We start from the raw sequence: 8,794 nt of genomic DNA, 5'->3' as shown, positions 1-8,794 counted from the left end.
AAGCCTTTCTCCTTTGCCAAGGCACAGATTCCCTGCTGCCTCTGTGCCAGGGAATCTGGAGAAAGGCAGATGGATTTCTTTGTGGGGACCTTTTGCACACAATGTTTCTGCTTTAGAAAATGATCTAAGACATTCGGGGAGTGATTATCTTTGAGCAGATTTGCCCACTGTGATAGAGGTCACCCAACCTCACTGGTGGAGAGATGCTATTTCAGTGTTAGACACAGAGGCAGGCTGGGATGAAGAGGGAGATATGGGGTTTGTGTGTGTAACCACAGCAGCATCTTCCTGAAAGAATACATTTGAAACACCAACAAGCAGAGGAGTGTGTTTAAACACAGACCATGGTGAAGTGTGTGCAAGCCAAGGCACCACAACCACCAAAAGCCTTGGGCCCTGAACTTCCCTTCACCTGGGATAAACCCTTCTGTCACGGAGATGGTGCTGGCCATGCTGGAGCAGAGCTAGGATTTCACATCCTTGGACAACGTGTCCGTGTCATTGCTGTTTTCCAGGTGACTGTTGGGCATGATGCCCAATGCCATTTCATTTGGAGGCTTCCCTGGCATCTTGCTGCCTGCAAACTTCATGAAGCGTTGTCCTGCTAAGAAATACAATATGGGGTCCAAGCAGCTATTGGTGCTAGCAAGGGGACGAGTCAACTTATAGGCTAAATTGATGGCATTGAGGGTCTGACAGCTCAAGTCCCAGCTCCGGAAGGAGTAGTACAAGGTACGAGTGACATGGAAAGGAAGAAAACAGACGATGAAGACCATCAAGACAATAATTATCATCTTGACCGACTTCTTTTTGGATCGGGACAGACGGGACATCCCCCTTGTGGGCTGCAGCAGCCTCCGGGCCATGAGGCAGTAGCAGATGATGATGATGAGGAAAGGGATGCAGAAGAGCAGCACCAGCATCACCGAACTGTAAATGACAAACTGGCCAAAGAGGTCTTTGCTGGATGTGTCGTGGCAGGTGATGGTGTCACGCTTCACGCTGGTGGTGACAAAGAAGAGCACAGGAGACTGGCACACCACAGTCACGACCCACACGAGGACTGACACCCTCCGGGCGTAGCGAACGTGTCCCCACTGCAGCGACTTCAGCGGGAAGCAGATGCCCAGGAATCGATGGATGCTGATGCAGAGGAGGAAGAGGATACTGCAGTAGAGGTTGGTGTAAAACAAGAAGCGGACTATCTTACACAAGCCCACGCTGAAAGGCCAGTTGTCCCCCATGGCATAATAATACACCAAGAGGGGTAGGGAGACCACATAGAGGGTGTCAGACACGGCCAGGTTAAACATGTATGTGGTGGAGGCGTTCCAGGTCTTGATCCTGAAGATGAAGAGGTAGAGGGACAGCAGGTTGAGAAAGAGCCCCAGCACACACACGATGCCGTAGGAGACGGGCAGCAGGACATACTTGAAGTCCTCATCAAATACGCATCTGTAGCCGTTGTCATCTGCGACACTTGGGTCCAAGGAGCTGTTGATGAGTCTGGTCCAGGCCGAAGGAGTTGTTAGGTCTGCCATTGCCCTGGGGGGAAAGCAAAGAGGCTGTAAGGACACAGAATCATAGAATCATGGAATCAACCAGGGTGGAAAAGCCCTTTCAGCTCATCCAGTCCAACCATTCCCAGCCCTGCCAAGGCCACCACTAACCCCTGGCACTGAGGCCTCGGCTCCACGGGCTGTGAACACTTGCAGGGACGGTGACTCCAGCCCTGCCCTGGGCAGCCTGTTCCAATGCCTGAGCAGCCTCTGGGCAAGGAATTGTTCCTCAGCTCCAGCTAAACGTGAAGGTAAGGAGGTAAGAACATGGAAGTAGGGAGTCCCTGGAAGAGGTGGATTAGATGAGAAAACTCCAGCACCACCATGCTGTAACACATGGAGCATTTACCACTTCTTTTGGCACCCTGTGCCAGCGCCTCAGCACCCTCACAGGGAAGAGCTTCTGCCTTAGGTCCAACCTGAACTTCCCCTTTTCCAGTTTGAACCCATCCCCCCTTGTCCTGTCACTCCAGTCCCTGATGAAGGTCCCTCTCCAGCATCCTTGTAGCCCCCTTCAGACACTGGAAGCTGCTCTGAGGTCTCCACGCAGCTTCTCTTCTCCAGGCTCAACAGCCCCAACTTTCTCAGCCTGTCTCCATACCAGAGGAAGCATGTTCTCCATCTCCATCTCCATCTCCATCTCCATCTCCATCTCCATCTCCATCTCCATGCTCTTCCTGGGTTAGTTCATGATGATGATGATGAGGTTTTAATAGGTTTAGTGCTGGGCTGATGGTGGCCACCTCACTAGTCCTGCTTCGTGGTCTTAAGATGTGCTCTACAGCGTCACCACCACCAGTACATGTGTCTATGCTTGTGCAAAGCTGGTTTATACATGGAAATGACCAATAGAGACAAGAAAAATGGACTCAAAAGAGTCTCTGCAGACACGCAGGGTCTGGCAGTGTCTGCCGGGAGGGACAAGGGCCCTTTTGTGCGTTGGGGACAGCCCATGACCCAGCCGACACATGATCTGAGCTCAGCAAACCCATCAGCCAGGAATCAAATTAAAGGGCATTTGCCTCTCTTGCCATCAAAGGAGCCAGTTTGGTGTCAGTGTTGTTCCCTGTCCCATGGAGCCCATGGTAATGGGGTTACAGGGAGATGAACCCAGTGTAGGAGCTTAGAGAGCGGGAGCTACTGCAGGAGAAGAGCTTTGAGTAAAGGTGCCCTTTGAATGAGTGTGTGGGGTGTGCCCTGACCCAAATCCCACCATGATTTTAGGTGGAAAAGAGCAATACCAGCCTCCTCAGCTAAATAGTGCAGCTCTAACCTGGTGCCACCATGCTGCTGGATGCCATGAGCAGGCCCCTTCTTGCAAACAAGCATTGCTTTGACCCAGAGCTATCCTGCACCTACCTCCAATTCAGATCCTGCAGGGAAGGAGGTAGTGAGGGTCTCCTAGAAGCTGCCAACCTGAATGATCTCTCACCAAAGCAAAGCACTGTGGCATTAAAAAGCACCTTAACAACCCATAGCTGATGGAGAAGGGGTGAAGTGATACCTCCAGCCCATCACGTTGGGATAACTCCATCCTTGCTCCAAGGACTGGACCAAACAACCTGTCCAAATGTGCCATGGACACAATCCCTGGTGATGTTTCCCCCATTTGGCTGCTTTTCCCCTCGGAGCAGACCACAGGCGACGTTGGCTGCGGCTCACGCTTCCCAAGGACGTGGGTAGAAACCACACGCACGCCCAGGCCCTGACTAATCTGCAACATCTGCAGAACCCAAATACATCCTTAGGAACCTCTCTGTGATGAATATGAGGAGCCAGGACTGATCTTGCCCTGTCCTGGCCCAAGGTTTTGCTTTTCCTGCACCCGGTTCAGCTTTGGTCCCATCACTCTTCATCCCACTTCCCTCAAGTCCTCAGCAACAGGGTTGTCCCTGTGGATGGAGAGGGTTGACAGGGCTGAGGCAGATGGGAAAACACTTTCCAGCTTCTTTTCTCCCCAATTTCTTCCTTCCCTGAGTTTTGCAGATCTGTGGCCAGAGAGACAGAGGTTGCCACAGACTTGGCAGATGATTAAATGGGTTGGCAGGCCACAGTGACCAAAAGAAGCCACACGAGATGCCCTAAAGGATGCAGGGAAGTTACAGAGCTCCAGACTTCAGTCTTGCATGTGGTTTCTCCACGCCTTTACATCTGCATCTCCTCTGTTCCCTGCAGACAACCCGTCACCCAGCTCTGAAGCACTGACGGGGGCAAGATCACCCCATCTTCCAGCCCACCAGCAACCTCAGCTAGAAAACCCAACAAGGCATTTGAAACCCATCCGTAAGCCAAGGTGGGGAATCTCCTCTGGTGTGCAGGGCAGCACGGGTCATGCTGTGGCTATGGATGTGCCAAGATGCACGTCTCTATCTGCAGGACAAGGAGCAAACAGGGCTAACTACAGAGCAAACAGGGTAATTACAGTGACAAAACTCCTCTCACAAAGCAGCCTTGTCCTTGCCATTGTGCTCTCCCTCCTTTTCCTTCTGGAAATGCAAAAGCCTTTCTTTCTTTTTAGCTTTTTTCCCTGTTTTTGCCTGGAATCGCTGGACAAAACCTGCTGTGTCTATTGGGGTGGCTGCAGTCCACCCCCTTACCCTGTCACTGCTGCATCTGCAATGAGTGAGCTGGAAGAGGACACGGCCAAGGCATGTGAAGGCACAAGAGCTGGCAGCTGCCCTCGCCTCTGCCTACGGGCTGGGTGGCACAAACACAGCTCTTACATGATGCATGGAGCATCGACGAGGGGAGGGAGAAAGCAACAGCGATCCCGGAGGATGCCAAGCAGGAGAAATACCTCTACGACTACCAAAAGCAAACCCACCACGATGCTTCGGTGAGGACCACCTGCATCTGCTTCATCAGCCTTCCCAGGGTCATGGCAGGAGGGTTTTGTCTCTGGTATTGAAGGTAGGTGACCATGGACAGCTTTTTAGGTGCCCTCCAACTCCTTGTGCATCGCCCCAACCAGCTTCCTCCATGCTGGCCCATGTGTTGGGTCTGGATGAACCTGGTTGCATCAGTTGGACTATCTCTTTATAGCATGGCCTTGAAACTGTTTATCCTATAGGATACAGGGTTTTTTCCCCCCAGCAAACAGGTACCATCATCTGTAATGGATGAAGACAGCATGGGAGAGAAGCCCTGCAATGAGAGGAGTCCAAGTAGACCAGTATCGGAATCGCAGCAGCCACGTGTCCCCAAGTAGATATGCCCACAGGCATCCCTGAACAGCTCCAGTAACAGTATCTACCAGGGATATTTAGATGAGTCAGTATAAGGAAGGAGGGGGCTGTCATCAGAGAAGGTCATGGGCAGCTCAGGGATGAGTAGTGCTTGGGGCCAGCACAGGGGGATCATGTGCTGGACACTGAACCTCCAAGTAAAGGGCTTTAATCCAGGTTTCTACCTCGTTTTTCAGCATTCTCAGTGGTCGCCATCCATCTGGTGGTGTTTTGTGCTTGGGAACCTGCTAGTAAAGTCATGAAAGCCAAGTGCAACCAAATCACGGCTACGATGAATTTTCATGGGGGGACCTATGAGGTCTAATTGACCTCCCCAAGTACTTCATGTGGATTAGAATAATAGAATCATACAATCATAGAATGGTTTGGGTTGGAAAGAATCTTAAGATCACCCAGTTCCAACCACGATCCCAAAGGTGGCAGGGACACCTTCCACTAGAGCAGGTTGCTCCAAGCCCCTGTGTCCAACCTGCCCTTGAACCCTGCCAGGGATGGGGCAGCCACAGCTTCTCTGGGCACCCTGTGCCAGCGCCTCAGCACCCTCACAGGGAAGAGCTTCTGCCTTAGATCCAACCTGAACTTCCCCTGTTCCAGTTTGAACCCATCCCCCCTTGTCCTGTCACTCCAGTCCCTGATGAAGGTCCCTCCCCAGCACCCTTGTAGCCCCCTTCAGACACTGAAGCTGCTCTGAGGTCTCCAGCAGCTTCTCTTCTCCAGGCTCAACAGCCCCAATGTTCTCAGCCTGTCTCCATACGGGAGCTGCTCCAGCCCCTGGTCGTCCTCCTGGCCTCCTCTGGACTTGCTCCAGCAGCTCCATGTCCTTCTGATGTTGGGGGCACCAGAAAGATGGATTCATTCACCAGTAGGACCTCACAGGTGCAGCCCTTTGTCCTGCCGGTGTGAAGCGCTGGGAAATCAAACCCATGCTCAGCTGCAGCCACAGCTCCCATCATTGCACACTGGAGGTCAAAACCACCATCCAGTTACTGCATCTTCTCCACCAGCTCCTTTTCAACAGACACAACGGGAGCGTGGGTGTTTTCCCTGCCCTAATTTATAGGCATTCAGTAGACTCATCAAAATCCTCCCCCTGGATCAGGAACTACCCGAGGCGCTGGGAAGCAAATGACCTGGCATCATTTTCCTCTCCTTTGGGACCGTGGTTGAAACCTTCCACAACCAAAAGCAAACAGACGGCGTTCGGATGCTGCTGAGCCTGTCTGGTTGGGAGACGTGAGGTGGGACCAGGCTGACCTTTGAGCCTGGCCAAACTGCTTGGGTTTCAGCTGCCCTTTTCATTTGGCTCCTTTCTGCTGCTCTGACCTTCAGTGCCTTTATCCTCTGGGCTGGCTCTGGCCACCAGCGTGGGCTGAGGACATGCCCAGTGTCCCGGTCCCACCATCCGCATCGCTCTTCAGTGAACCCAAGGCAAAATACCTCCAAGGTGCATTTCCAAAAGCAAGTTTTAAGCAGCAAAAGGGGCTTCACTCATCTCTTTACTGTAGCCCCAGGCACTGTCTCTATTTTATCCCTCATGGATCCGTCCTCTTCTCCATCCCCAAAATAACCAGAAACCCTTATTCCTCCCAAAATAAGCTTGCAAATAATTTGAGTTTTCCTTCTTTTCCCCATAAAAGCACCTTAGAGGTGCAGAAATGGAGCTGCTCCATAAAGCAGCCCCGTGCCTCAGTTTCCCCTCCTGCCCCTCAGCTGAGAAACAGCAAAGATGAATTTTTCTCTATTAAAGACATTTTTCTGGGAGAGTTTTGGTTTCTTAAAGGGTTTTTGGTAACTTGATCCAAGCTAAACAAGGGACATAGAGTTTGGAGAGGAGAGATAACAACTTAACAAGAACTTTCTGACTGTTTGTAGGTCAAAGAAAATGTTTCACTTTGAGCCAAATGACGTTTTTCTTGGAATTTCTGTTTTTCCCCAAGAAACTCCCTAAATCCCTCCCTGATTCAACCCCGCTTCGAGCCTCTGCTTCCCAAATGGTACCAAAACCTCCTGTCTGCATCCACACCATGGGAAATCTATCCGGATTAACCAAAGCTGTGGCTTTAAAGCAAATTAGATAAGCACATTAAACCCATCGGTGCTCATGCATAGCTAAAGCTTCCCTCATTTGGTTGAACCCGACTTGATCCCCAGCATGGCAGGTCTCTGGGGATGGATCCTACTGGAAGTAAATATCACCACGGCCAATATTTAATCCCTTCATTAACATCTTTCTTCCTGCTACAGCAAAGGTGATGTTCCCTTTGTGTTTTCCGCTGTATCACCTGCTCCTCGGGAGACCCTGCAGCATCCAATGGGCTTGGGGACAGATCCTATTTAATCCTCTTCACTTTGATTTCGTTTATCAGAGGGGGAAAATGGGATGCTCACATTGTTTAGGCTTCCTGGAGATGGAAAGGAGCCCTGTGCTGCTTTTCATACCAAGAATTTGACTTTGCTTTCACCCTCCGTGACTTTCTGGTGCTCACCAGAGGAAGCAATGGTTGGACTGAAAGAAGAACATGGGACCAGTTTCTGGTCAATCAATCACCTGCTTTTGGTAACTATTTCACCCTACAAACCCTGTATCTGAGAGGATTAACTTTTCCACAGAAACCTAACAGCCTCCTGCCCAAACCGAGGGAGTCACCCACCAACACCACCATCCTCCCAGCAAAACCAAACCCATCAGGGAGATAACCAGCAGCCGAGACTGGGGACAATGCAATTATCAGGCTCCACCATGGCACCAGCAGTTACTGGGAAGCCAAAGCAGCACCAAACCCCATAAAACCGCAGATAGGGTGGAATTTGGGGGATAATGTGGGGGACATTGTGGAGCTCCATAAGGAGCATCCCATGGGTGTTTGCTTCATGGACCAGTTGCTGTTAAGGCTTTAACAGGGGACGTTGCATTCGGAAGGGATGACGGTGTGGCCGGCAGCACGCTCCGCTGCCAGCAAACTATTCATGGCTTTGGCTTGATGTCAATAACCAGAGATAAAAATCACACTGGGCAGGGACAGGGTAAAGCCACTTGGTGCCAGGACAGTCAAATACCCTTTGGGGGGGGTTTATAACCCACTAAGCACCAGGATGCAGCCACGCTTTGGGGCTCAGCGGTGTATTTAGGGGCTCCCCCCTTGCATTGGAGCTCTGTAACCAAGCAGCTGAAGGCCAAAGCTCCCTTTGCTGGGGTATGAATGAGGAAAAGGAACTCAAGGCACTAACGAAAGGACCTAATTTTGGTAGCAACAAGCCTTGTGCCAGGGGCACCGTCCCCCAGGAGCGGGTTTGGCTGCTCTCTGCCTCGTGCACAGGAAGGCAGCGGGTTGCCAAATGGGTTTTGCAATAGGCTGATAAGAAAACTGGAGCAGAAAGAGAAATAAGATGTTTCACCCTTAAAGCTGCTCCTTGGGGTGATGCCACCCAGTGCTCAGCTCCGGGGAAGAAGGTGGTTTTGGGGTTAGGAGCTATTAAAAGGAGTCAAAGGGTTTGAAGCCGGAGTCTCACTGATCCTGGTGTGGATTAAACCACCCCTAAAGAAATGACACAGGGACCTCTGCATGCAACGAGGTGGAAAAACACAAGCTGGAGTAAAGCGGGGAGTCAGCTCCATGGTATGTACAGGAACCCCCTGATAAATATACCCAGCCAATTCCCCCGGGAAGGGAGAAACCGAGCGGCAAAAAAGATTATTGGGGATTAATGCACCAACAATCAAATCATTCAGGAAACGAGGAGCAAAAGGAGCCCAGGAGACTTTCTTGAGTGCTCCAAGTCAGCTCCAGCCCATGCTGGGGGCTCGCTGCCCGCTGCTGCTCTAAACACCCCGGTTTTGGGGCAGTTTGGGGTGGTTTGGGGGCAGTTTTAGTGTCCCCCCATCCGTGTGCACAAGGGTGCGTGTGTGTGTTCCCAACCCGCATTCCCACATCCGCGCCCCGGGTCCCGTCCCGATGGGCAGGACACGCACCCCCAAGCCCCGGCACCCCC

General features: G+C 51.7%; 1 protein-coding gene across 1 annotated transcript; it reads right to left on the bottom strand.

Moving 5' to 3' along the window:
- Positions 1-464: 464 nt before the first annotated feature.
- Positions 465-1,541, bottom strand: P2RY2 (purinergic receptor P2Y, G-protein coupled, 2). The gene has a single exon (XM_010019182.1). It carries the CDS (start codon positions 1,539-1,541, stop codon positions 465-467), a length of 1,077 nt encoding a protein of 358 aa, XP_010017484.1.
- Between the last annotated feature and the right edge of the window lie 7,253 nt (positions 1,542-8,794).

The sequence above is a fragment of the Nestor notabilis genome, unplaced genomic scaffold (genome assembly GCF_000696875.1).
Source record: "Nestor notabilis isolate BGI_N333 unplaced genomic scaffold, ASM69687v1 scaffold23947, whole genome shotgun sequence".
NCBI lineage: Eukaryota > Metazoa > Chordata > Aves > Psittaciformes > Psittacidae > Nestor > Nestor notabilis.
This window is presented reverse-complemented; position numbering and strand designations above follow the sequence as displayed.

Excerpts from the sequence above, each read along its gene's own strand:
- P2RY2 (XM_010019182.1), bottom strand. The coding sequence starts at position 1,541 with ATGGCAGACCTAACAACTCCTTCGGCCTGGACCAGACTCATCAACAGC.